Source organism: Gadus macrocephalus, chromosome 18, assembly GCF_031168955.1.
Source record: "Gadus macrocephalus chromosome 18, ASM3116895v1".
NCBI classification, from domain to species: Eukaryota; Metazoa; Chordata; class Actinopteri; order Gadiformes; family Gadidae; genus Gadus; species Gadus macrocephalus.
In genome coordinates, this window is record NC_082399.1 from 9,503,892 (window position 1) to 9,529,616 (window position 25,725).

At 46.4% G+C, this 25,725-nt stretch overlaps 4 protein-coding genes across 9 annotated transcripts; all 4 read left to right on the forward strand.

Annotated features, from left to right (window-relative positions):
• Positions 1-119: 119 nt before the first annotated feature.
• Positions 120-6,454, forward strand: nudt13 (nudix (nucleoside diphosphate linked moiety X)-type motif 13). 4 transcript variants are annotated; one of them, XM_060036410.1, is made up of 9 exons: positions 120-254; positions 1,235-1,354; positions 1,745-1,887; positions 2,187-2,294; positions 2,639-2,745; positions 3,410-3,535; positions 3,955-4,066; positions 4,457-4,611; positions 5,422-6,454. In XM_060036410.1, the coding sequence occupies exons 2-9, from the start codon at positions 1,272-1,274 to the stop codon at positions 5,620-5,622; spliced, it is 1,035 nt and encodes a 344-aa protein (XP_059892393.1). In that variant the 5' UTR covers positions 120-254; positions 1,235-1,271; the 3' UTR covers positions 5,623-6,454. The 4 variants fall into 4 exon arrangements, with proteins under 4 accessions (XP_059892393.1, XP_059892391.1, XP_059892394.1 ...); XM_060036408.1 differs by lacking the exon at positions 120-254 and adding an exon at positions 504-812; XM_060036411.1 differs by lacking the exon at positions 120-254 and adding an exon at positions 818-943.
• Positions 6,455-6,625: 171 nt separating this feature from the next.
• On the forward strand, positions 6,626-15,209 carry xrcc6 (X-ray repair complementing defective repair in Chinese hamster cells 6). The gene is made up of 13 exons (XM_060036407.1): positions 6,626-6,732; positions 7,012-7,101; positions 7,365-7,477; positions 7,759-7,900; positions 8,382-8,642; positions 9,195-9,381; positions 10,016-10,202; positions 10,760-10,928; positions 11,204-11,365; positions 12,224-12,353; positions 12,486-12,586; positions 13,663-13,779; positions 14,612-15,209. Exons 2-13 carry the CDS (start codon positions 7,029-7,031, stop codon positions 14,809-14,811), a joined length of 1,842 nt encoding a protein of 613 aa, XP_059892390.1. The 5' UTR covers positions 6,626-6,732; positions 7,012-7,028; the 3' UTR covers positions 14,812-15,209.
• Positions 15,210-15,290: 81 nt separating this feature from the next.
• LOC132446237 (GTPase IMAP family member 6-like) lies at positions 15,291-18,801 on the forward strand. Its single transcript, XM_060036413.1, has 5 exons — positions 15,291-15,501; positions 15,765-15,839; positions 17,152-17,202; positions 17,302-17,352; positions 17,605-18,801. Exons 1-5 carry the CDS (start codon positions 15,411-15,413, stop codon positions 18,348-18,350), a joined length of 1,014 nt encoding a protein of 337 aa, XP_059892396.1. The 5' UTR covers positions 15,291-15,410; the 3' UTR covers positions 18,351-18,801.
• A 477-nt stretch (positions 18,802-19,278) lies between these two features.
• josd1 (Josephin domain containing 1) lies at positions 19,279-25,633 on the forward strand. 3 transcript variants are annotated; one of them, XM_060036416.1, is made up of 5 exons: positions 19,279-19,446; positions 20,017-21,016; positions 21,336-21,464; positions 23,147-23,341; positions 23,774-25,633. In XM_060036416.1, the coding sequence occupies exons 2-5, from the start codon at positions 20,550-20,552 to the stop codon at positions 23,883-23,885; spliced, it is 903 nt and encodes a 300-aa protein (XP_059892399.1). In that variant the 5' UTR covers positions 19,279-19,446; positions 20,017-20,549; the 3' UTR covers positions 23,886-25,633. The 3 variants fall into 3 exon arrangements, with proteins under 3 accessions (XP_059892399.1, XP_059892398.1, XP_059892397.1); XM_060036415.1 differs by having other exon boundaries at positions 19,279-19,442; XM_060036414.1 differs by having other exon boundaries at positions 19,279-19,442; positions 20,040-21,016.
• Positions 25,634-25,725: the final 92 nt, after the last annotated feature.

Genomic DNA, 25,725 nt, shown 5'->3' on the forward strand with positions numbered 1-25,725 from the left:
TCGTGCCTGTGCGATGCAACCAAAGCTTTTGCATTGGCTCCCCATCGATGGCCGACGACGACTGTTACTACACAGCAGAAATTACGCACCAGTCACTCGTACAGATATCGACCGATGCTAAACACCGCTGGCATGTTGCAGATGGCACAACATTGATTATGTAATTGGTGCTGACCGTCGTCTACGGTCGCGACAGTAGAGGGTCACGTGGTTTTGTTGCCCTGAGATCAGAACGTGGTTGCGCCGTCCGCCAGGTCGGTGCGGGTTTTCTACAACCACCTCAAATGAATGATTAATTATAAAATACGGCTTAGTAGGCTATGATACGTCCTGCGGTTTTAGATGACATCATCTAAAATGCAATAACTAAAAATTCGTCCAATGTAAATTGGTTGTGTACGTGCATGAATTATGTACATTATTTTTAAATCAAATTAGTTTTGGATTTACAGTGACAATGTAGCGTGGCATAAAAAGGTCAAAAGCATGTGCGAAACGTGCCTCTACTGAGTTTGCGCGAGTGTAAAGGCGTTATGTATGAGCTGCACATACAGCACCCAGAACCAGGAGTGTAGTGTCCGATATCGCTTCTAACAGACAAGTTAACTTTTGAAGATAATCTTGAGCAAATGAATCATTGGACGAAGTAAAAGTGTGAGAACACACGCAGCGGCAGATGTGTGTCAGTGTCAACGCGTAGCCTTTTGCCTATATTGTTACGCAAAACTGTGCTAGGTTAGCACGTCAGCTCGTCTCTTTGTGTGCCAGAAGAGGATATCTGACAGGTTCAAGCACTTTCCTCCGTAAACAAGGTGAATGCATGTCTGTGTGTCACCTGAATTACGGATACTGAGTTTGAAATCAGAAATTGTTATCGTTTGCAGCCTGCACTAGTCCAGTTTAACGAAACAGTACGTTCCTTTGCCCCATAGTCTACTTCAAAGTAAGGGTTCTTTGTTGACATCAGTTGTTGGTTCATCAGTAATCGATCAATTGCAATAACAATGCAATAACTCAAGCGCCTGTGTAGGCTAGACTTACTAGTGTGTACCATATTGAAAAGCAATAACTAGATAGTTCGTGTCTCCAAGACACAATAGATTTATCTTTGATCACAATAACTTTACTGCAACTACTTTGTCAGCCAATGAAATATTGATATTTGTAATAGCACACAATTCTTGGATCCGAATCAATCGAAAGTAAGTATGTGTGTGTATTTTTTTTTCTACAGTGGGACAGAACCTTCGTGGTGATCCATTCCAGTTACCATGTTGAGGTGTCTGAGAGTTCTACCGGCACGGGTCACCAGAAACTTCTCTCGCTGCTGCTCCAACTATGTCGCCAGGATGAGGTGGGGTCCAACTCTCTCTTGGTCTCTATAACTTTAAGGATTCACTTTTCTTGCCATCCATTGTCATGTTTTCCATGTTAAATGCAGATAATGCGATCTGCATGGAGTTTTCATGCCTTTGCATTATTCTTTCCCTAAATAGATTGTGTGTTCTCTATGGGCTTCGAAATGGACCCAAGGGCTAGTCGTTTGGATAAAAGCCCAACTGAATAAATGTATAAAATTGTTCTGATGTAGTTCACCTAATATGTCCTTTCTATGTCATGTGTGCAAGAATCTGGTTTCTTTCTACTTTTGAATTGGTATATTTTTTTAATGGAATGAGCCAGGTGCACCACTCACCTGGGCCACCCCGTCCATCCCTCTTTCTGTGTCACCCGACCCGTCCAGGTTCATAAACAGGTTGAAGGAGGATGAGAGGGCGTGTCTGACTGCGCTGGAATCTGGCGATGTCTTCCTCTATCACACACTGGCACCGCTGCTGAGGAAAACACAGCAGGGTGTGTTCCAACTGCCGCTGCTGCCATTCAAAGGTATGTGTAATGCCCCACCATCTACCAGCTGACTGCTTGTCATCAGAAATTTACTCTGTCGCTTTGGCTAGAGGTTTCTTCTAAATGGTACCTTTTTTATGGACTGTTCAATAATGCTTTCAATTTATGTTAACATCGATAGTGAACCACTCGTGTGTGTGTGTGTGTGTGTGTGTGTGTGTGTGTGTGTGTGTGTGTGTGTGTGTGTGTGTGTGTGTGTGTGTGTGTGTGTGTGTGTGTGTGTGTGTGTGTGTGTGTGTGTGTGTGTGTGTGTGTGTGTGTGTGTGTGTGTTGTGTAGATTTAGAAGGTATACTGAACAGGCTTGGCAAAGATGGATCCATGGTGAAGGATTCTGTTCTGATCACGTGCACTGAACAGAACCGAGCCCTCTTCTGCCTGGACGTTGGTGAGCGACATGGTCCACAAAATCTTGAGTAATGCAGAATGCTCCTAATGCCGGGTGAAGGATTGGAGCCATCTACTTAAGGGGAAGTGTCATTTATTGAGGCAAAAAGAGTTGATGTTGCGTACTTTCTTACATTAGAAAATAAGCAAACACCGACTCCCCTTTAAGTACAAGTGTATACAATTTTTCAGGATGTTGCCTTTCTGGATACCATCATAAGATAAGATAAGATACAACTTTATTAATCCCCTGTAGGAGAAATTTGCTTGTTGCAGAATCATGCTTTTTTGATTTATTCTATTTGTTCAAAGATTTATTTTAGAGGTATTATGTTTGTAATGCAGGAGAGCTGGACCAGCGAGCACTGGAGAAGGAATGTGGGGGAAACTTTGTGGATCTGAGAAAGGCTTTCTTCACTCTGAGAGGAGAAGAAGCACCCCTAGTGGCCAGAGTAGGTCCTGCAACATAGAGTGGTGGTTTAATGGGAGAGCACTTAAAGCTATGGTAGGCAATACATTTTAGTAGCATTTCTTCTCACATTTGTTGAAATTCTCTTTACATCCCGACGGCAATCAATACGTCAAATGCTACAACAAAATGCTACAAAAAATTATTTGTATCTTTGGCTGTCATAGGCGTGTTATAAGCCTGTCCAATCATTTCATTCGGCCCAAATACATTTATTAGATGGCCTAACCGTCTGTCTACCAACCTACCTTGCTACCTGTGCACACTCTGCCTGTGCACACATTGCGAGTCTTTCAAAAGGCTATGCTGACATATTGCTAAAGCTAGCGAGCTAAAGGGAAGGTTGTAGAAGTTGGATACTTTCAAAATCTAGCTCACTCTGGCCGGTTTCTCCAAATTGCCTACCCTTGCTTTAACACTCTGAGATGCAGCGTCTCTGCATGTTTAAGTGCATTCTGTTGCACTTGGGCCTAACTTAAAACAATCCGGTTTAGCATACCCTTAATGTGTGTGTGTGTGTGTGTGTGTGTGTGTGTGTGTGTGTGTGTGTGTGTGTGTGTGTGTGTGTGTGTGTGTGTGTGTGTGTGTGTGTGTGTGTGTGTGTGTGTGTGTGTGTGTGTGTGTGTGCGTGTGTGCGTGTGCGCTAGGGCCAGGCTCTTCTGCGGTGGCACCAGGGTAATGGGTTCTGCAGCGCCAGCGGTAAGCCCACCACCAGGAACCAGGCAGGCAGCCAGAGAGTTTGCCACAGCAATGGACTCATCTACTACCCGAAGGTAACCCCGCCTAGCTGCCAAGGGGACCACTGATGGGCCAGCTACTACCCCAAAGTGTATCGCATTTCCACATTTAAAGGTGCTGTCGGTGCGTTTCAAGAGCTATGACTTGAGTGTAATTTGTTGGCAGTGGTAAAGTCCTATTCGAGAGTGAAAGGGGAGAATACATCTTTCTGTGTTGACCTGCCTCTGTTTGAGTCATCTCTTCCTGGATTGGTTTGGGGAATCTATATTTCCTGCCAATCAGATTCACTCACACAGCGTTTTCATCTCAATAGTTTGGAAGTGTAGGAGAGGAGAGAGCAGAGACGGATGGTGAATTTATTGGGGTTTAGTTTCAATATGTTACTCATATCTGCTTTATCATATTTATACATATAAAGATCACTATTTAAGTTAACATTCTTGTTTGATTCCAGATGTCTCCGGTGATAATCACCCTGGTGTCTGATGGGAAACGGTGTTTATTAGCAAGACAGGCCTCGTTCCCGCGCGGCATGTTCAGCGCTCTGGCTGGCTTTTGTGACATGGGTAATAACATTTAACATTCACACATCACATAGATACATTAACATTACAATATACAAATTAAAAAAAGGGTTTAGAACCAGAAAAAGGTTCTACAACACTTTCCATTGGTCAATTTATTAATGCATCATTAATTGTCCTGGCTCCTAGCTGCTTGTGTTGTAAAAATGTACTATACTATTCTTCCTCCTTCTAATTGGCATAAGACGCTGTGATTTATAGTGATTTATAATATTTCCCTGAAGTAATAGATACAATTTTGACTAAATATTTTAACATTTGTATCCTTCCCAAGAGATCCTCCTCCACTCTATTGTGTATGCAGCGCATACGACATACAACCTTGCGCCTTTTGAATGAGCAGCTACTCAAGTGTTTACGGTGGGTTCCTAGGAGAGACGCTGGAGGAGACCCTACGCAGGGAGGTGGCTGAGGAGGTGGGCCTCGAGGTGGTCTCCGTCCGCTACAGTGGCTCCCAGCACTGGCCCTTCCCGCAGAGCTCCTTCATGGTGGCCTGCCACGCAACCGTCTCCCCCGGCAACACTCAGGTCAGCCCCGTGGAGTGATTGCAGAGAGCAGATGAAGAGACACCTTTATGCAGAGGCGTCATCGTAGGCCAAACAAAGGTGTCGCACTTAACACTGATTATGCGTCTGCTACTTTTAAATAACAGTGCACGGGTTGTGTGGACTCAAACTAGTGAAGATATCACTCATGGAACGTGAACCACGTACCCCTGGCACATACTAGTAGCGGAACCATAATAAGTGTTATGAGCGACACCTGCTTTTTTTGTCCTCTGAAAAGTGTCTGCTATGATTGGTCTTCCAGAATCTCATTGGCTTTTCTTTTTGAAGGAAGACAAAATGCAGGGAGGATAGTGTATTTTTCAGGGTCCATAACTCTCCCCATAGGCTGTTTGAATGGGGATTGAACCCAGTAGGGCATCTTAAGCCAGCTGCATCAAAAAAGTAGTAGTAGTAAACAATAGTTCACTTTGAAGTAGTAGTAAACAGTAGTTCACTTTAATAGTAGTAGTAAACAGAAGTTCACCTCTATAGTAGTAGTAAACAGTAGTTCACTTTAATAGTAATAGTAAACAGAAGTTCACCTCTATAGCAGTAGTAAACAGAAGTTCACCTTTAGATTCCAATCAGGGGGAGACTTTATTATTAGTGCTGTCACAAACGACATAACATATATCCCTGAGGCTATTGTATGATTATGATAAGATGTCCTTTATTAATCCTGAATGGGAAATATAGGTGTTAACAGCGGAAGTGCAGCACAGTGCTAGCAGTCCAAAAGAGACGCCAGTGAATGAGCTTCCATGAGGTTTACCCGGCCCGTGTCTCCAGGTGGATGTGGACCATGAGGAGCTGGAGGAGGCCAGGTGGTTCACCCTGGAGGAGATCAGGGCGGCTCTGAAGCTCCGGACCCCCCCGAGGAACCCCCGAGACCAGCCTCCCACCATCTGGGTGCCCCCCTCCTACGCCATCGCCCACAAGCTCATCAGAGAGTGGGTGGACGACCAGGAGCACCACTACGACGGAAAGTGATGCTGCACATACGTTTGGAGGACGGAGAGCGGTTGAAAACATTGATTCAATGAGTGGATCTTAATAATGATGACTTCTGGCATTTGGATTCTATTCAAAGCAACCTACAAGTTAGGCTGCCAACAATCATATAACAAAAATATGTTGGTTTTTTTCTTTTAATGATTGGTAGGCATGTGTACGTGGGAAGGTATAAATAAAATGACAATGAAAGCTTTTAATGCACCCATCCAGAGGAGAAATATATACATGTATATGAAAACATGCATTAATGAAAACCGGTATGCAAAATACAGTTGGCATTAAACTGAGAAACAGTTCCATACCAGAACAAGACCATGTCTAAATACAAAGAATTGTTTGTGCTTTTTTGGAACTTGGTAGCTTAAGGGAGTTTTCTTTTGTTATGGGGACACAGGTTATTTGGAAAAGCCAAGTTATTATGCCACCGTAATCCACCTCTGTATCCCACCAAAGTGCACTTGACTCTTCAACAATGAAAGAGACCTCTTGACTTTCTAGCTCGGATTTAGCCACTACTGAAGAACAGTAGCAGCTATCTACTGCTTTTTTTTATGTCTTGTAGTTTTTATTATGCCTTATTGACTTTAAATCAGAATTTTATTTGATAATTCTGATTTATTATATAAAATGCTGCTGTTTCCCTATTTGTTCTACATTGTATTTGTTATGAATAGGCTATGCATAGGCTTATTCATACAATGTAACTACCTCCCAAACTTTTCACTGAACGACTGACCGATGTATAATGCATCTACCAATGTTATTAACAAAACAACTAATAAATAAACACTTAAAAACACACATAAAATGACTTTTTTGAGAATTAATTTAATTTACACATTTAAACCGTACCTTCATTCCAGTGACTATGAAGAATTGAAACAACTACAGGGATTTTCTTTGCATGGTGCATGTGTATGTAATAACGCGCATATCTTAGTAGAGGGCAGTATCGACTTCTGTGCGTTGTTGAAACTACAATTAATGTCCCGAGAGCTCGCTAGGCGCGTTCACAATACAACGATAGCGAGCATGGTTCAAACAACAAGTCTAGGCGAATGAGTGTTGATGTATTTGTATTATAAGGTAACCTATGTTTTTAAAGTTTACCCACGGTCGTCGCCAATTAAATATGTCTTTAAATAAATCAGATCCGGCGAATAAGAAGCCATTGCATAATCTTAATTAGCTCAGCGATTAAAACAAGCTTGTTGACTTCGTCCGGATGAAGTGACAGAGTAAATTTGAAGCCTGTGATTGAATTTGATATGCTGTAACATTAATCATTCTCATTTTCACTAATTTTCATTGAGAATATATCCTTAACTACCTTCTGTTTACACCGTTTACCCACGACACCACCAGAAACAGTGAAAGAAGGAATGGCAGAGTGGAACGCTTTTTACCACAATGAGGAAGAAGATGAGGAGCAGGAGGAGGGAGAGGAGTCGGGAGGTACATGTAAACCTTATTCATTCCCTACTATCCATTTTGTGTTTTTTTCTGAGACAAAGAGCTATCTTTTATTGTTATGTCAATGGAAGCCTACATTTACACTTTGGCTTTCCTGTCTAATTCAAAGCTGTTGATTGAATTGCATACATTTGTTAGGCTTTGTTACTTGCAACTTGCAACGTGAACTAATTCCAGTTGGTCAAAATCATACGTTGTAGTATTAATCGCCTAACACTTTCCAATGTTTCTTTTGTCTTGTTAAGGAGACTTTAAGTTCTCCGGCAGGGACAGCTTGGTATTCCTCGTCGATGCCTCCAAAGAGATGTTCATTAAAGGGGAGAATGACGAGCCCTCTAACTTTGACATGACCATGCAGGTAAACCTCACACGCTGGGAAATGACTGATTGGTATGTACATCTGCATTTACATTACATATGGTTGCCTGGGTGTTGTATCGATAGAATAATCTTGTTCTTCTTTCCATCATAGTGCTTACATTTTGTCTGTGTGATTTATCGATAACGTTGCACCATCGATAACATTTCTACTCCTCTACTTTTCCTCATCTTCATCCTCTTCCTCTCCCAGCCACTTTATCACCGTAATTCAGTGTTATTTTGTTGGCCTGTGTGTGTGTTTACTGTGCGTGTGTGTAGTGCGTGCGCAGCGTGTACACCAGCAAGATCATCAGCAGCCACCGGGACCTGGTGGCCCTGGTGTTTTACGGCGTGGAGCAGAGCAAGAACCCCCGCAACTCCTTTAAGCACGTGTACGTGTACCACGACCTGGACGAGCCCGGTAGGACCGCTGGAGCCACACACAGCCACACTCTCTGTACCGGGGTTTGCGTCCTCCTTGCTGCGTTACCACAGCATGTGTGGTGATTGATCGAGACGTTTACAAGGCATTGCAGAATCCACCCTTCAGCCGTGTCCCGAGTGGGAGGCTCCGACCAGATGCGTGATGGATGGATGGATGGATGGATGGATGGATGGATGGATGGATGGATGGATGGAGCACTCGTCACAATCGACATCACTCCTCCGGGGAGATGCACCCTTATGACATTTATTGGCTCGTAACGGATGTTTATAGGCTGATGTACGACAATAGTTGTCCAATTAAATCCCACCTCCTCTCACTTCCATCCGCCCTGGACATTGACAGGGGTTTCAGTCAGAATTGTCACACGTGCACTTCCACAGGGGACGATATATCTATATAAAAAATAAATTTAGAAATGGAACAGAAAGAAACCATACCACCCCCTCCCCTCCAGGTGCGAAGCGGGTGCAGGACGTGGAGGCCCTGCGGGGGGACAAGGGGGCCCGCCTGGCAGAGGAGACCCTGGGCTGCGGCGGGGAGGCGGAGACGTCCCTGGGCGACGCCCTCTGGTGCTGCTCCAACCTCTACAGCGACATCAAGCTGCGGCTCTCCCACAAGCGGCTCATGCTCTTCACCTGCCGCGACCAGCCGCACGCGGGGGACAGCGCGCGGGACCGCCAGGCTCGCACCAAGGCCGGCGACCTGAAGGAGACCGGTAAGGGGACGTCTGGCCTGGGAGGACGCCCCCGCCACGGCCATCATGGCGTTAATAGTGGCAGTTTTTGCATGAGGTCCAGGATTACGTCGTTTTCGGTCAGTGCCGGCTCACAAGGTTAAGGCACAGCAACTGAATTTTGTTTTAGTGGGAGGGCAGGATAGTGTCGTGGCTGGGTTGGTTGAATGAAACGTTCTACTTGGGTCGATCCCCGATCCATTCAGAATGCCTACAGGCGTCCTTGAGCCAGATGTCCTTACACCCTACACCTGTTCACATTAGATATTTTAGAAGGGCAGGATAGTATCAGTAGTGTCGAGGTTGATCAACGCCGCTCGTAAAGGTTCTTGGTTCGATTCCCCATCCCAGCCAGATGCATCACCCCTTCCAGCTGCTTAATGACCTGTATCTGGGTTCACTGTTACTGGCTTTGGATGAAAGTGTCTAAACGACAAAAGAAAAGCGGTTGATGGCAGTAAATTGGTCCATTGAAAGAGTGTATTGAATTTTCTAACCGATTGTTGTTGTTGTTGTTGTTGTTGTTGTTGCCAGGCGTGGTCATCGACCTGATGCACCTGACGAGGCCGGGGGGGTTCGACGTGTCACTGTTCTTCCGCGATGTGGTGAGCCACCAGGATGACGAGGACGAGCTGGGCCTGCAGCTGGAGCCCAGCCGCAAGCTGGAGGACCTGCAGAAGAGGGTCGACGCCAAGGAGCAGAAGAAGAGGACCCTGGCCAGGTATGGACACGTCTGAGGGTCTCCTGGACACCACCCCTACTCCCCTGTATCTGCAAGTCAGACCCCTTCAGCTGCTCCTTGATATCATGTTTCTGGATGCCAAGTCACTTTGGATTGAATGATTCTGTCACAGTTCTGCAATAAGCCCAAATTGGCGGCATGTGCGACAAAAAATACAGCCGCGCAATAACAATTAATTTTATTATGCACAAATGCATAACACTATTTAAGAGGATTTTGTTTTTATTAAGCCAAACAATTTTTGGGGTTTAATTAGTTATTTATATACTATTTTAATACATATATATATTAAAAAAATAATCGTTATGACTCGAGGGATGTGATATTTCAGTGATAAGCACAAAGCTGATTCATTAACACACACACACACACACACATGCCCCTAACTTGTAAGACTTGGAAAAATAATTCTCTCAGAACCCTGGACTCAATGCTAACGGTATAATTCACATTCTTGCCCCAGAGATATGTTCAATAACCAGTCCCCACTACACTGCTAACATGACACTACAATGTGACCCGGTGTTGCCTTGACCGACGGCTGGCTCACGCGCCCTCACGGCGTCCCCCCCCCGGCGTCCCCCCCCCCGCCCTGTGCTGCTGCGTCCCCCAGGTTGAGCCTCTGCCTGGCGGAGGGGATGAACATGGCGGTGGGCGTGTACGCCACGGCGGTCACCACCCGCAAGCCGCCGCCGGTGCGTCTGAACCGCGAGACAAACGAGGCGGTACGCAGCAAGACGCGCACATTCCACACCCAGACGGGCAGCCTGCTGCTGCCCAGCGAGGTCAAGAAGGCCCAGGTAAACGGGCTCGCTACGGAGGGTGTGTGTGTGTGTGTGTGTGTGTGTGTGTGTGTGTGTGTGTGTGTGTGTGTGTGTGTGTGTGTGTGTGTGTGTGTGTGTGTGTGTGTGTGTGTGTGTGTGTGTGTGTGTGTGTGTGTGTGTGTGGCGGCAGTGCTGTGTTCAATTCCCCCGACCTGCGACCCTATGATGGCATCTTATGTCTGTTTTCTCTTTGAACCCGCTTTACAGATAAACTAATTTGCTGTGTGGTCCGTGAACGTAATAAAAAAGTTGAATACACGCTACAGTTTAATGAATCAAAGAGAGCGCCCAGGTAAAGCATTGGAAACCATCAATTATAGTGACAGCTTACAGTGCTTAAGTGTCTAGGATACCATGGCAGATTTTAGCTAGGGGTCTTGACCAGGTGCCAAAGGAACCAACCATTCACCATACATGAAATTTGATAGGGATGGGATACACAGAAAATCCATCCGAAGAACATCGACCGTGTGCGTCCAAAGGGTGCTCGTCCTGCCTCACCCTCCGGCGTTGTGTTGCCCCCTGTGCTGCAGATGTACGGGGAGAAGCAGATTGTGATGGAGAAGGACGAGGTGGACTCCATGAAGAAGTTTGAGGACCCCGGCCTCCACCTGATCGGGTTCAAACCCATGGACAAGCTGAAGCTCCACCACCACATCCGGCCCTCGGTCTTCCTCTACCCAGAGGAGGAGCAGATCACAGGTGCACTCTCACTGGACCACTGCACCGCCCTACACCAGCATTCTGGCAACACAGATCCAAGCTCTCTCTTGGCGTTGGTTTGACACTAGAATGTGAACCTCTAGCCCAGGGACAGACTGGCACCTATCTCAATATTAAAAGCATTTATTAACGAATCAATTCAATTATAATTTCTGCCAAACGGGCCGGGTCGGCTGGAACCATCTATAATCCTCCAGAGCTCGCTCTTCCTCCGCGGTGTCTGTGTGTGATCCTTCCTCTCCCCCGTGCCGCAGGGAGCGCGTGTCTGTTCAACGCCCTGCTGAAGAGGTGCAGCGAGAGGCAGGTGTTCGCCGTGTGCCGGTACATCCCGCGGCGGAACCACCCGCCCCGCTTCGTGGCCCTGGTGCCCCAGGTGGAGGTGCTGGACCAGGGGCCGATCCAGATCACACCACCAGGTACCACGCACGCCAACCAACCACGACCGTGGCAGTGCCAAGCATTAGACTCCGTTCACTCTCATAATATATATAGAGGACTACAAAGATGGCTACATCTATGGAAATATGCCAGGTGGTGACTGAAACACAGTCGGAGTTTCCGGGAATTTCGGAGGTTGGGACCTTAAGATCGGAGGAAATCGCCTCGAACACTCTGTTGGGTCGGAGATTTCCCTCGGAACTTCGTGCGGAAGTAGAGCAACCCGAGCCTCCGAGTTGACGTCAGAACAATGGCTGCCCATTTATTTCATTGATAGACTAAAGTGAACTTGCAGCAAGCACTAAGAGGCGAACTTAACACCCATTCTAACATTTGCATTCTGATAGATTACAATTATAAACATCACCTGATCAATTCTCGCTCATGTTCAACTATCGTAAGCAGTTCTAATAACTGATCCATCTGATTCAGCAAAGAAGCGCTAAAAGGGTCCCTGTGGGCATCCATACTTATGAAAACTAGTCTCACAAACAATCTGTTTTTCCGGTTTTATTTCATAACCTACGAACGTTACCTGAACACTCTTATTTCGGAAGAAGGGAAGGTTTGCGTAAAGACGCGTAGGAGCTTCCGAACCTCCGATCGGCTTTGAAGGCGGCAAAAGCCTCCCTGTGTTTTTTGTATCCTAATATGATGTCACATGTGGTTGTGTCCATCCACCCAGTTGTACGATGGCCACATCGACCTACCAGTTGGAACAGTCCACTGGAAGGCTGATGCATCTGTCCCACATTTGGATTTAAAGATTTGGTTTGGATGACACGAACATGGTGTGTAGTGAGTGATGTCATGTCCTCTGCCGTTTTGCGTTCAAGGCTTCAACGCGATCTTCCTCCCCTTCGCCGACGACATCAGGACTCTAGATCTGCCCCCCTGTCCGGGAGCCAACAGCCTCCAAGTGCAGAAGATGAAGGAGATTGTGTCCAAGATCCGCTTCAAATACAAGTAGACATCTAAAGAGCCATCTAGAAATACAAAAGTTGATGTCAATCTATATGGAGACTGTAAAGGAGTACACACAAATAATATGATGTACCAAGTAATATAAATGTGTGTGTGTTTGTGTGTGTGTTGCAGGAGTGACTCGTTTGAGAACCCCGTCATTCAGCAGCACTTCAGGAACCTGGAGGCCCTGGCCCTGGACATGATGGCCCCAGAGAACATTGAGGACTTCATCAGTAAGATCCTTTTACTCTACAGTACCCAGGCTGCACTGTGGCTTACTACAGGCCAGCACTAAATGTCACTCCAAGCAATCCCTGCTTCTCTCTTTGCTTTCTCTTGTTTGTTTTGTTCCCTCTCCCACAGTATGTCCCTACCTTTCTCTCCATCTTTCTCCCTATATTCCTTTCTCTCCATCTAAGTCTGCTCTTTGCTTTAGTTGTCTTCCCCATCACTGTCATTCTCTCCAGCTTGGCCACACTCTCATTCTCTCTTCTGGCTTTCATTCCTTTTTCACCCCTCACTTTGTTATCCCCACCAACTCGCCCACCCTAACCCTCAACCCCCCCCCTCCTCTCTCCCCTCTGTGGCTCTGACCTCTCTCCGCCCTCCCTGTGTGACGGTTCCTCTCTCCCCTCTGTGGCTCTGACCTCTCTCCACCCTCCCTGTGTGACGGTTCCTCTCTCCTCTCTGTGGCTCTGACCTCTCTCCACCCTCCCTGTGTGACGGTTCCTCTCTCCTCTCTGTGGCTCTGACCTCTCTCCGCCCTCCCTGTGTGACGGTTCCTCTCTCCTCTCTGTGGCTCTGACCTCTCTCCGCCCTCCCTGTGTGACGGTTCCTCTCTCCTCTCTGTGGCTCTGACCTCTCTCCGCCCTCCCTGTGTGACGGTTCCTCTCTCCTCTCTCCTCTCTGACCTCTCTCCGCCCTCCCTGTGTGACGGTTCCTCTCTCCTCTCTGTGGCTCTGACCTCTCTCCGCCCTCCCTGTGTGACGGTTCCTCTCTCCCCTCTGTGGCTCTGACCTCTCTCCGCCCTCCCTGTGTGACGGTTCCTCTCTGTGGCTCTGACCTCTCTCCGCCCTCCCTGTGTGACGGTTCCTCTCTCCTCTCTGTGGCTCTGACCTCTCTCCGCCCTCCCTGTGTGACGGTTCCTCTCTGTGGCTCTGACCTCTCTCCGCCCTCCCTGTGTGACGGTTCCTCTCTGTGGCTCTGACCTCTCTCCGCCCTCCCTGTGTGACGGTTCCTCTCTGTGGCTCTGACCTCTCTCCGCCCTCCCTGTGTGACGGTTCCTCTCTCCTCTCCTGCCTCCTCCCAGTGCCCAAGGTTGAGCAGATGGACCGGCGTCTAGGCCCGCTGGCCCAAGAGTTCAGAGACCTGGTCTACCCCACGGGGTACGACCCGGACAGCAAGCCAGCCTCCAAGCGCAAACCCGGTACGAACACGTCGATTCTGCCCTCGAGAACCTTCCCTTTTACCGCCAGGTGTGGTGTTGATCGGCCGTTGCGAGCCCTTTCAAAATCGACCCATATGGTGACGTCACATGTGGGCGTGTCCAGATGTATGATGGATGGCTCGGCCAACCAGTTGGTACGGCCCACTGGGTAGTGCTGGTTGTTAGATTGGTCCATCATACGTCCTGGTGCACCCTCCCATCTGTGATGTCACTACAGGGTCGATTTTGAAACCGCGGGCAATTGCCAATCCGCATCACACCTGGTGGTAAATTAGGGGCCTTTTCATGGCTTTTTTCTATTTACTTACAATGTGGGCCCCTGAATCCAAATGAAAGTGTTGTGCTTGAACAAATCCTTTTCATGCCGAGAGTTGTCCTTGAGCCATTGTGTTGGGCTAACCCAGTATTTAGTCATCCCCGCAGCCGAGTCTTTTTAAAAATTGTACTTGCTTTATCATCACGTGTCTTACCATCTGGTTTTTGGTTAGCGGACTTCCTCTTCATGCTTGCAGAGAAACACATGTTTATAAATGTTTGAGAGTTCAATATACGCTGAACCAAAAAAGTAAATAGCTCAAGGAAAAGTCATCGCCTCTTTCAAGTAGGTACCTGAACAGCCTTTCACAGTCAGAATGAATGACACAAACCAACGAGACTGAATATCCAACCGGCAAAGGGGTCTTTAAGGGTTTGAAAACGTATAAGCTATCTCTAAATATTATTATGCATTTCAAAATAATTTATCATCATTCAGCGTATCATCTTACTTTAATATTCTTCTTGGTTTGACTTTGCCTGGGTGTGTGTGCAGCTGACGGAGGGGGCGGAGCCGACAAGAAGCCCAAGGTGGAGCTACAGGAGGCGGACCTGAGGCACCACATCGAGCACGGCACCATCGGGAAGCTGACGGTTCCGGTGCTGAAAGACGCGTGCAAGCAGTTCGGTGTCCGCACCACCGGCACCAAGAAACAGGAACTGATCGATGCGCTGAAAGCCAAACTAGCCCCTTAGCACGAGAGACGTGGCTAAGCTTATGCTGCAAACATAAGTTGTTCATGCAAAGGAAATATCTTTGACAAAATAGATAGGAGAGTTGTTGTTGTTGTTTTTTATAATTAAAGAGTTCGAAGATGATGGGATGTTAAAAAAAAAAGTTTTTTCTGTGTACCATGTTCTGCCCTTGTGTTGTATTCTCAGAAAGCACTATTCCAATAACATTGATTTTCCGTTCAGCCAGTTGTAATGTACTTCATGTTTTTTTTGGAACTATTAAAAGTCTGACTTTTTTTAACGAAATTACAAGGAGTGTTCCGCAATGTTTGAAACGACTGTCAACGATGCCAAACTATCAGTGGTTCATTTTTGTAACAGATGTGTGTTCATATGGAATAAAACCCCGCTTCCCAGCGTTTCGTTTCGTTTGTCCTGTAAAAAAGCATGCAGAATCGATGTCGGTCGTTTGAACTTCTGATAACGTCTGATAACTAAGTGGGCCTAGGATTGGATTGGTTGCGTATTCTCTCATCAAGGTAAATAAAGCACACAGAGAGCCCGCTACGGCCCCAGCTCCTCTTCACACTGAAGAGACGAGAGCAGCAGCATCAGCCGGTATGGGGTGCGACTGTCTGGCAGACAGTGTCTGCACAGCCACTTCCACGAGTTGTCAAGATTGGATTACCTATATCGACGTTCTTTTCCCGGGTAAGGAAAGGACGCATTCAAGAGAGGACAACGTTGACATGCATAAACGATTACAGCAAGTATATCTGTGATAAGTGAAACGTATGCGAACTTTTATAGACGTGTTGGGAAGAATATTCCATTTGAGGCGTTCAAATACAGATCGAACTTTTCTTGAAATGTGTATAATTTTTTGGGTGTATCCCATATTGCGTTAAAACGTAAAACCCCATTGCTCTAATGATTAATCCCTTGCTGACCACATGATGTGTTCACTTCTCCAGACCTGCAGCTCCTCGGCAGCGGCTTCACTGCTGTTCTGGCCGTCTCTGGTTTTTCTTTCTACATGTTGACCCACGGTTCGTCCTACTCAACTCCTAATCACCTAACATGACAATTCAGAAAGAGCGTGAATTGCAACTTTATTTCATTGACCAGGCTGATGTGAAGGATATAGTACAAATAACATGGGGTGTTAACAAGTTTCCAAAACATAAAATCCCAAATTATCTAAAATCAGTGATATGGACTTTCTGTGTGCATAACTTATCAGATGGCAGATTTGTCACTTCTGCACTTTTTTTGTGCAGACTTGTCGGAGGCAAAGTAGGCCCACAGAGCAATGATAAACTTATGCAGAGTGAATAATTCACCACAGAGCCTCTGCCTCATCTTGACTGCCGCTTTACTATCCCCAAATTGAATCAGGCCACCCCTTCCCCTCCCCCATTCAGCAACATTGTCCCCCTAACCCAACACCTAACCCCATATACAGCTGCTGCAGGCCTTCAACATGATATGCCTCTGGTCTGGTGTGTTCCTCTCCTGAAAGGACCCTGTGCCCTACACAGACATCCCACGGAGCAATGCCTTCTGTATTGAGGCCCTCATGGCAAAAGATACCCATGGCCTTTGCTTGCTTGTACGCTTGGTCAGAGCCCCATACCATCGGCAACCACGGATAATGCTCCATGGCCAACCCCTCAGCCCAAAGTGTTCCGCAGGGGCCCCCGAAATAAATGCTTTGAAGACCACTCCAAAGCCCTGCTAGGAAATGTTGAATCAAGCCCTGTGCCTCCAACGGGATTGCCTGTGACAGAGCTGCATGGCAGTTCGGCCTGCACCCACCTTGCAAGGGTTAATATACCACAGTGCTTTGACTCAGAAGAAAAACAGAACAAACATTTTGAGTTAAACTGAAAATAAACATATTCTAAAGAAAAATGAGGGTTACAGAATCTCACTGAAAATAGCCAGGCTTTCGAAAATAGGATAGTTTTTTACTTTCATCCATTTATGGATTTATGGAAGACAAACATGGAAGTATTATGCTGTGTCTACAGTCAATATCAGTGTCTGAAACACTACCTACCTATTGGCCATCCTGAAATAAGATCTATCCCAAACCACGGTGACTCAGCACAAACCAATGCTCATTTTGTTTGTTATTGTTGCATAAATAATCCAGTGCACTCGCACTGGGTCGCCAATACACCTCGTACACACTGTTGCCAGGCAGACAAGTTTTCAACTCGGGACTCGTTCTATTGAGCAGATTGTTGTTAATCTTTTTAAAACATTGAGTACAAGTTCTGAGTTCTTGACTTTGTTGAACTCATATTACTACTCTGGTACACCCATAACACTGGTCTGTCTGTCTTTTTGTTTCAGGAATGTTCTCTCTGTGGAGCGGCGTCAGCTTTATTGTTGGAACCATCCGTGGTAATATCACATCAATGTGTCGTAATCATACGTTATTTCTATTCATTTAAATAACAAAACACTGTGGTTGTGATTGCTTCCTCTTGTATTTTTCTATAGGAATATTCAAAGTAGTTACTTGGTCATCTAAACTTTGGCGTTTCTTTACTGGTGAGAAAACCCCTTTTTATTGTCTGTTTACAAGACTGTCTACAGTTAAAGTTTTATTCCACCCTTCATTCCCGCATTGGTTTTCATGTCTCATGTGATCTCATGTCAAACGCGCTGGCCCCCTGGTTTCAGCACTGCTACAGTACGCGAGGCAGTGCTTCGCGTCCGTCCTCACGTTGCGCCAAAACACCACAGGTATGTCTTGTTAACCACCCTCTCACTCGTGGTGCCCCTCCTCTGTCCGCTCTGCAGGGTTAAACAAGGGCCACTCCTCCTCCTCCACAATCAGCGGGTCATTGAGCCTCAGCGACCCAGGCCTGAGGCTCCTCCTAGTGGGGCCCTCTGGCGCCGGGCGTACCCAGCTGGTGGACGCCTTGCTGGGCTGCACTGAGGACCGGGCCCCCTGGTCGCCTCCCTCGGGCACCCTGACGGAGAGCGTCCGGCGGCGGGCGCTCGTGGACGGGCAGGAGGTGACGGTGGTCGACACACCAGATCTGCTGGGCCAACGTGGGGACGGTTGGAAAGCCAGGGAGGCCCTCAGGAGCCTGCAGCTGTCCACCCCGGGGCCCCATGCGGTGCTGCTGGTGATCCGGGTCCCGGGCGCTGCAGGATGTGTGGACCAGGACGCCGCTCTGGCCGTCAGGGCCACCCTGGCTCTGTTTGGAGCGGGCGTGGCGGGGCACGTCTTCACCGTGTTTACCCACGCCGACAGCCTGGCCCCGGGGCAGACGCTGGCCACGCTGCTGGGGGGCGACGCCGGGGGACTCAGGGCCGCTCTCTCTGTGTGCGGCCTGAGGGCCGAGCTGGTGGACAACGGTGCGCACTGCCCCCCGGAGGACCGGAGGAGGATGTGCATGCGGCTGTTGGAGCGACTGGAGGAGATGACGGCACTCAGTGGCCACTTCGTCCATGAGCTTCACGTGAGAGAAGAGCGCATGAAGGAAGAACTGCTCGCCGATATGAGCTCTGAGCTGGCGGGGAAACTAGGGAGCATGTAAACTGTGTGTGTGTGTGTGTGTGTGTGTGTGTGTGTGTGTGTGTGTGTGTGTGTGTGTGTGTGTGTGTGTGTGTGTGTGTGTGTGTGTGTGTGTGTGTGTGTGTGAAAATGGAAGATACAAGATTCACTTGGGTAATTTTTAGGAGGAACATTTTACTTTCTTCTTTAAAGGTGCAGTTTGTAGGATTTGGTGGCATGTAGCAAAGAGGTTTAATTGTTTCAATTGTATTAATTGAATTAGTCTGTTAAAATTATAGATCATAGCTTACAAATAAAATATTGATCTTAAGATAAGATAGCATCCATTCCAGAGCTGTTTGTCTGTCCTGGGCAACTGTAGAAAACATTAAATGTGACATGGAAAGAAACAAAGAGTTCCTGGTTTGCCAGCATTCTTTATTATTATTGGATGTGATTTTATTGGCAACATAATAAAAATCATGATAAACCAGCCTTGACTACAGATATGTCCATGTCATTTTAAGCAACGAACTGGATCAAATGTTTGGTATTTCAACTTTAATTATATCATTGTTGTTATATGCTGTCACTTTTCACTTTCGTTTATTGTCATACCATTTCTTAAGATAAACTTTATTTTGGTTTGCGCTCTTGCCCAACTTCTTATGTCAGACTTAAGCGTTTGCATGTCTTGCACGTTATATCCTTATCCAAACAAAAATGTTGCAAGGGGGGGATCAGTCAATAAATGCCAGCAATATAACAAAGTTAAAATCATTTTGGAAAAAAACTCATTAAACTCTACTTCTAGAATTAGATGTTATGTTTCCATTAAAGACACATTTTGGAATACCTTTTTCACGCCACATTTGAGATTAAGAAAAATTAAAATCTAGGGTTTCGCAGTCCCTGGGGAGGGACTACAGTACGCACTTCGTACTGACGCAGGCTATGACAGCAAACATCAAGCCAATGGCGATGTGCGCATGTCCGTGTTGAGGGAGACTAGAGAGTGCTACACGGAAAAGTGGCAAAGACAAAGAACTGACCAACCCCAGGAAAAGAGGATATACCATTACCGGTTAAACGGATTATGCCAGTTTAGCAACCGTAATATCTCACAAGAGGGGAGGTAAGTGGCTCAGGAAAATAAACGTTGATCGCGACTGGTTTATTACGCTATCAGACTAGTGTCACGTAGGGTCCCCAACGAAGAACCGAGAAGGCACGGACGATTTTAGGTTACTTTCTTGAAATTGTATGGTTACTTGTGCGTTGAAGAACATACAGGTTCGTTTACCCCAAAGGATTCCTTAATTCTAAATTTGAATTGTTGGTTGAGGCGCTGTTAAAACAGCCAGCTGCCAAACAAGCTACGGGTGTCCAATCAGAGAGCAGAGCAGAATATGTTTACCTTCCTCACGTTTGTCTAGGCTGATTGAAGTAGCAGGCTGTGAAGCCACCGAGGTAGCTTTAATGCTGTTACCTTGCTTAGTCATTGACATCAATAAGACCAGGCCCCCCACCCGTATCTTTTTCTGTCCTTCTCTCAGCTGTTTTCAAACCACCTCTTTCAGCATCAGCATCTCTCTCACTCTCTCCCTCTCCCTCTCTCTCTCTCTCTCTCTCTCTCTCTCTCTCTCTCTCTCTCTCTCTCTCTGTGTCTGTGTCTGTGTCTGTGTGTGTGTGTTTGTGTGTGTGTCTAGTTCTCTCTCTCTCTCTGTTCCAGTGGTTCTCTTTCCTGGTGGTTGCCCTGTGGAACAGAAAGAGCTGTCGACACACGCTGGCGATAGAAGAAGCGGAACACAGAGATCAACTCAAAGGTGTTCTATGGTGGAGTGAGCATGACTTGGACGATTGTCTGCTCGTCCGTCAAGTTTGACAGGATTTCAATTGCTGTGAAAAAACCCTGCTTCTTTGGTCGGTTAAGCTTTTGAGGTTACGCCAACCGCCGAATAAAAAAAACCCAGCTTTTGTCTTAAAAAAATTATAACCATAACCTTTACCTTTCTGGAGACACACGCATACTTTTTGAGGACCACCACCAGGTGTGCTCTAATAGCGCAGCCCCATCCCCCCCTAACCCCAAATTGTCGTGGCTTGAAGTTACCATGGCAATTGTTAGAAAGGCAGCAGCAGCAGCAGCAGCAGCATCAGCAGGGATGTTCGCGGGGTGGTTGTGAGGGCGGTGCAGTGGGGGTGAAGGTGGCTGCCGTGCGGCCGGTGGGTGGAACCAGAGATGGGCAGCGCTCCCTATTCAGCCAGTGAGTGGAAGTGCAGGGGCCGGGGGGGGCTTCAGGACCTGGGCTGTATGCCCTGGAAGGTCAGCAAGCAGAAAACAAACGCCACCACACCTGGGTCAGGTGGAGGAGAGGGCATGCTGGGGGGGTCGAGGGGGGGAGGAGGAGTTGGTGGTGGAGTAGGACGAGGAGGAGGAGGAGGAGACGCGGAGAGGAGGACGAGGAGGAGGAGCAGTAGAGATCCCAAGGACTCCCAACAGCCAGATCTATCCTCTTCCTCATCCTCGTCGCTCACGCCGTCGGCGGCGCTCACTGGCGACCCCCCGGCCCCGCCGCCGCCGCCCGCCGTCGTTGTCATCTACCACGAGAAGCAGCGGCGGGAGCTGTGCGCCCTGCACGCGCTCAACAACGTCTTCCAGGACGGAACAGCGTTCAGCCGCGACGCGCTGCAGGAGATCAGCCAGAGGTGAGGGGGGAACTCACCGTGGTCGAACCATCTTTGAGGCTCAATGCCGATCCCGACCAGAAGCTGTTTGTTTTCGTGTCCTTCCTCTGTTCCATTTGCTTTCTCCCTCGTACACTCTCATTACTAGTAGTAACATCGTCAGCTATATTGAGTTTGGCCTGTATTAACATTCACCTGGATGTCTACTTTCTCTTTCTCTCTCCCCATCGTTTTCTTCCTCTCGCTCTCTTTCTCTTGTTCTCACTTGTTTTGAGGCATTTTCATGACTGTGTGTTATTTAATGTCTCTGTCTTCTTCTGTTTTACTTACATCCGTGCAGACTCTCTCCCAGCACTCTGGTGACGCCGCACAAGAAGAGCATGCTGGGAAATGGAAACTATGACGTCAACGTCATCATGGCTGCCCTGCAGACGCGCGGGTTCGAGGCGGTGTGGTGGGACAAGAGAAGGTATGGAAGGGTCCAAGCAGTCACTCAGAAATGATCGTTTTTCATTACTAGGGTTAATCCAAACTCCTAACCTTCTTGTTTAGTCAAGTTAAACATAGCTTTCAGACACGTCAACATTGAACATGTGTTGGGACAGGGTAGTCTCTTGTCTAAGGTTGTTCCACACCCAAAAGAAACATTGATCACTGTAGTCATCCACGCATAAGGAGGCCTTACCTGCTTTCCATGAGCTTCATCTAAATAAACGGTGTAATGCTTTGAATAAAATAATATTAATGAGCTAATAGAAAACGGTAACCGTGTGTGCCCTTAGCCCTTTGTTTCGTAGAGACATCTTTACTTGAGTCAATCAAGTCAACATTTTCCCTTTTTCCATGAGAGCTATTTTGGTCTCTGTTCGCTGTGAAGGAAAAGAGAACAGGTTCTGAGGAACAGCTGCTTGTGTATCGCTTATTGTGCTCATGTTTTTTTCTTGTTCTGAAAAACAACAACTGCAAAAGGCTTTGCCAGGTTTTGTGGGGGAACCAACAAAATGCTTTCCACTGAGTGAGGACATCTGGAATGATTGTTTAGAAATCACCACTGTTGATGTTTTTTTTATTGTATGGTGTTTTCACTTTCAACTGCCAACTGATGATTACATCATAAATCAGCTGACGTTTGTATACGTGATGGGGAACAACATCATTAAAAGCATTTCAGTTCAGGAAGGAATTAACATCACTAAGATAAGAAAATAGGAAGATTGTCTAAATAATTTAAAACAACTGTTTTGAAAGGACTTTTACCGTTTTTATTTCAGTGTTTTGTGCAATGTGCAGTATAACACATGGTCGGTCCCTACATTTAAATGATTGTGAAGAGGTATGGGTGAACTATGTAGTGAGAATTATAGAGCTTAGGTAAAAAATAATAATAGTATTAGAACTGAGGTTATAGGTAAGCACTTCTTCTGTATAAAAATCGTTTTATCCTCTTATTTCCTTTTATTTCCTGGTTCTTTACTTCCACCACAAACAAACTGTCTTAAGTCTTGATTGGCTGAGAACAATGAAACAGGAAGATGTATTTCTGATTGTGAGCGACAATCAGCAGAGACCAATTACTCAACTCACTTGTACGTTACCTTCAATACCTTGGGACATCAATATATTGAGTAAACTTTGTATGCAGACGCCTCGTAATCATCGACAACCACATGACTGGGTATGCAGTGCAGCTTTAATACATATGCCGGATGGTTGACAGATTATTGGCAATAATTGTGTCAGGGGGTGTGGGGGGGAAGAGAAATGGACGCATGGGAACAGGCGGTGGCTCATCCCTTTCAAGGTCACACCGAAATAAAACGGTTTAAACAGGTTATGCCTCCAGCATTGATTATCTAGTCAGAGCTTGCCATTCAGCTTTCTCATTACCAGGGTTGATGGCACCATAGGGGGAAATATAATATCTACCAATATCCGTATTGGATTAAAGGTATTGACCAAAGACATGTGATATCAGTGCATCCCTGATTTAGGATTTTTTTTTTAAATCGTTAGCTTTGAAGCAGTGACTTTGCCTGTATAGAAGACACAACACATCCAGTTCTAGGATGCACCCTGACAGGTTTCGGCAATGGATTACGAACCTAGTCTCCTGGAAGCTGAACAGATTTTCCGCTCCCCGTGGTTGTGCAGGGACGTGGGCAGCATCGCGGTGGCCAACGTGACGGGCTACATCCTCAACGTGCCGTCTAACCTGCGCTGGGGCCCGCTGCGGCTGCCGCTCAAACGCCAGCACTGGATTGGCGTGCGGGAGGTGGGCGGAGTCTACTACAACCTGGACTCCAAGCTGCGTGGCCCCCACCCCATCGGCAGCGCGGATGAGCTCAGGTATTGTGTGTGTGTGTGTGTCAGTCTTACTGACTCATTTAGCAACTGTCCTTTAAAATATATTAAGCTAGTTGAGAATATGCAGCTAGCTATTATGTGCGGGATATTTATAACAGATGTGTAATAGACCACTGTGTCGCTATGTTTTCATTGAGATGAGGACCAAACATGGGTCACGCTTGTGTTGTGGTCAGCCTTTGAACGCTGTAGAGTACCTAAAGGGTGGAACCACCAGCCGGCGTTCACACTGGGAGGGTCCCAGGTTTTGTAGCGGCAGGAAATGGAGTTGCCGGTGTACGTACCGAGGCCCCCAGACGGCCGGCTCCGTCTTTGTTGACGTTGGACGGGACTTTAAAGAGCAGCCAGACTGTATTCTCGCTTATCGCCACTGTGCTCTTTCCTCTTCACTTTCCTCTTTGTTCAACGGGACAGGAAGTTCCTGCGCCACCAGCTGCGTGGGAAGAACTGTGAGCTGCTATTGGTCGTCTCGGAGGAAGTGGAGTCACGCCAGACCTGGATGTCCCACAACAGTGGAGCAGAGTGAAGCGGCCAATCCTATCTCACGCTGGCGTTCAGGACAGGCCGAACGGGCCAATCACAGCTTTCGATGAAGAGGAAGCACGGGTTGTGCAGAGCCAATCAAAAAGATGCACAACGGCGCAGACGATATTTCTCCTGCTTCTGGTTTTGGTTTGTTTGGTTTTGTTTTGGGTTACAGTTCCATTTCTGGACTCTTGGAATCAATGACACCCAAAACAATGAAGGAAGCGAATGCCTACATTCAAACCTTACTCAAATCTTTATAAAGACATACCTACCTACCTACCTACCTACAGGGAGATCACTAAGAATCACATATTTGTAACACAAGTCAAATTTATAAGCGTATTATTTCAATATCTGGTATTGCTATGTTTTTTTTATATATATATATCTATATACTGACTATTTTTAAATGTCGGTTTTGATTTATTTTGTACATCGTACAGCTTCCCAAAGTGCTGGAACTCAAGCTGTATGTCCAATGAAGCCATGTGTCTGATCTTCAAGCTTTCGACCACACCTATGTGTCTTCTTTGAGTCCCTCACTCTGTGGTTTTCTCTCTCTCTCTGTCTCTGTCTCTCACTCTCACTCTCCCTTTAGCAGAACCATGTCCTTCTTGACTCCTGCCTGTCGCCTCGTTCTCTCTCCCGCTACCTTTCGACATCCTCGTTCGCCCACCCTCGCCCAGTACATTGTATCGCACCTTCCTGCACCAGTCAGTACAGAAACTGCCCACACAACGGGGTGTTTTAATTCAAATGTTTCCAGTTTTCTTTTGTTTTTTTATGGCAACGAGGCAATGCGACACCCTGGGCCAAAAGACGCTCCCATCTTGTGGATGATTGTCTGTTCTTGTGAGATGCTGGGGTCAGCTCTAACTGAGCCCAGCAGCCCTTTTGAAGCCCCATAGGTCTAGAGTCCTAGATGTTTTACACCCAGAAAAATAAGAAAAGTGTCATTAATGGTGAGTTAAGTACAGGAGAACGTGTTAGTGTCGTGCAGATGTGTCGTGGTCGGGTTTCGATGTGTGTCACGCTGCCAGAAGGGAAGTCGGCGTTTTTTACAGAGAGGAAATGTGGGTTTAGGTACCGCATTGAGAATCATCTTGATATCCTACAAGTCCTGAAGGATAATATTCGATTCTGAAAGATAATGACTTTGGAAAGAGGACGTTTGAAGTGAAAGTTGAGTGTGTTTTTGGAGAGTTGGAGACAGAGATTTGCCTTGATGCCGGCTGTGATCATAGAAGCATTGTCTTAAGAGGAAATGTTATTCATGTACAGACGGTATGTGTTCTTTCAATGATGATATTGGCCTTAACTTGTTTACATCGTAAATAACGTATGTTTATCTCAAAATGGAACGGTTTAGTTTCATTACCAAATCCTAACCCTAAAAAAAGGGCATTTTCAAGTACTACAATTTATTTTATATTATATCAAGGTTGTTTAAGTGTGATGCAATCAAAAGAAGCTGGGATATTTTGTGGCCATCCGATTTTTCTTTGGAAGAAACTTTATTTTGGTCAGAAATGTGATGATTAATACCATTTATAAGTTTTGAGGTTACAATGTCCAACTGAGCAGCAGGCTCATATCATTACACTAAGTGTTACAGATATAAGTGTGTTTAATGTTGGCTATGACATTCCTCCTCAATCATTGGTTCGAGAGTCTGTTTTCATTATGCCTGTTTCCCCTTTCTTTCCTTTTCACAGAAATAAAAAAAAATCTTATAATGGCACTTTATGAATATCTGCCAGTGCGAGTTTTGTTGTATTTTCTGTTAAGAAATAGTGATTATTCATTGAATTCAAGGTTAAACGTGTTTTATTGTACTG

Bases quoted from the DNA above. Each gene is read 5' to 3' on its own strand.
- xrcc6 (XM_060036407.1), top strand. From the start codon at position 7,029: ATGGCAGAGTGGAACGCTTTTTACCACAATGAGGAAGAAGATGAGGAG. The intron at 8,643-9,194 runs GTAAGGGGACGT...TGTTGTTGCCAG, and splicing joins CGGCGACCTGAAGGAGACCG to GCGTGGTCATCGACCTGATG. The intron at 11,366-12,223 runs GTACCACGCACG...TTTGCGTTCAAG, and splicing joins GATCCAGATCACACCACCAG to GCTTCAACGCGATCTTCCTC.
- josd1 (XM_060036416.1), top strand. From the start codon at position 20,550: ATGGGCAGCGCTCCCTATTCAGCCAGTGAGTGGAAGTGCAGGGGCCGG. The intron at 21,465-23,146 runs GTATGGAAGGGT...GTGGTTGTGCAG, and splicing joins GTGTGGTGGGACAAGAGAAG to GGACGTGGGCAGCATCGCGG. The intron at 23,342-23,773 runs GTATTGTGTGTG...TCAACGGGACAG, and splicing joins GGCAGCGCGGATGAGCTCAG to GAAGTTCCTGCGCCACCAGC.
- nudt13 (XM_060036410.1), top strand. From the start codon at position 1,272: ATGTTGAGGTGTCTGAGAGTTCTACCGGCACGGGTCACCAGAAACTTC. The intron at 1,888-2,186 runs GTATGTGTAATG...TGTGTTGTGTAG, and splicing joins GCCGCTGCTGCCATTCAAAG to ATTTAGAAGGTATACTGAAC. The intron at 2,746-3,409 runs GTAGGTCCTGCA...CGTGTGCGCTAG, and splicing joins AAGCACCCCTAGTGGCCAGA to GGCCAGGCTCTTCTGCGGTG.
- LOC132446237 (XM_060036413.1), top strand. From the start codon at position 15,411: ATGGGGTGCGACTGTCTGGCAGACAGTGTCTGCACAGCCACTTCCACG. The intron at 15,840-17,151 runs GTTCGTCCTACT...TTTTTGTTTCAG, and splicing joins TTTCTACATGTTGACCCACG to GAATGTTCTCTCTGTGGAGC. The intron at 17,203-17,301 runs GTAATATCACAT...ATTTTTCTATAG, and splicing joins TATTGTTGGAACCATCCGTG to GAATATTCAAAGTAGTTACT.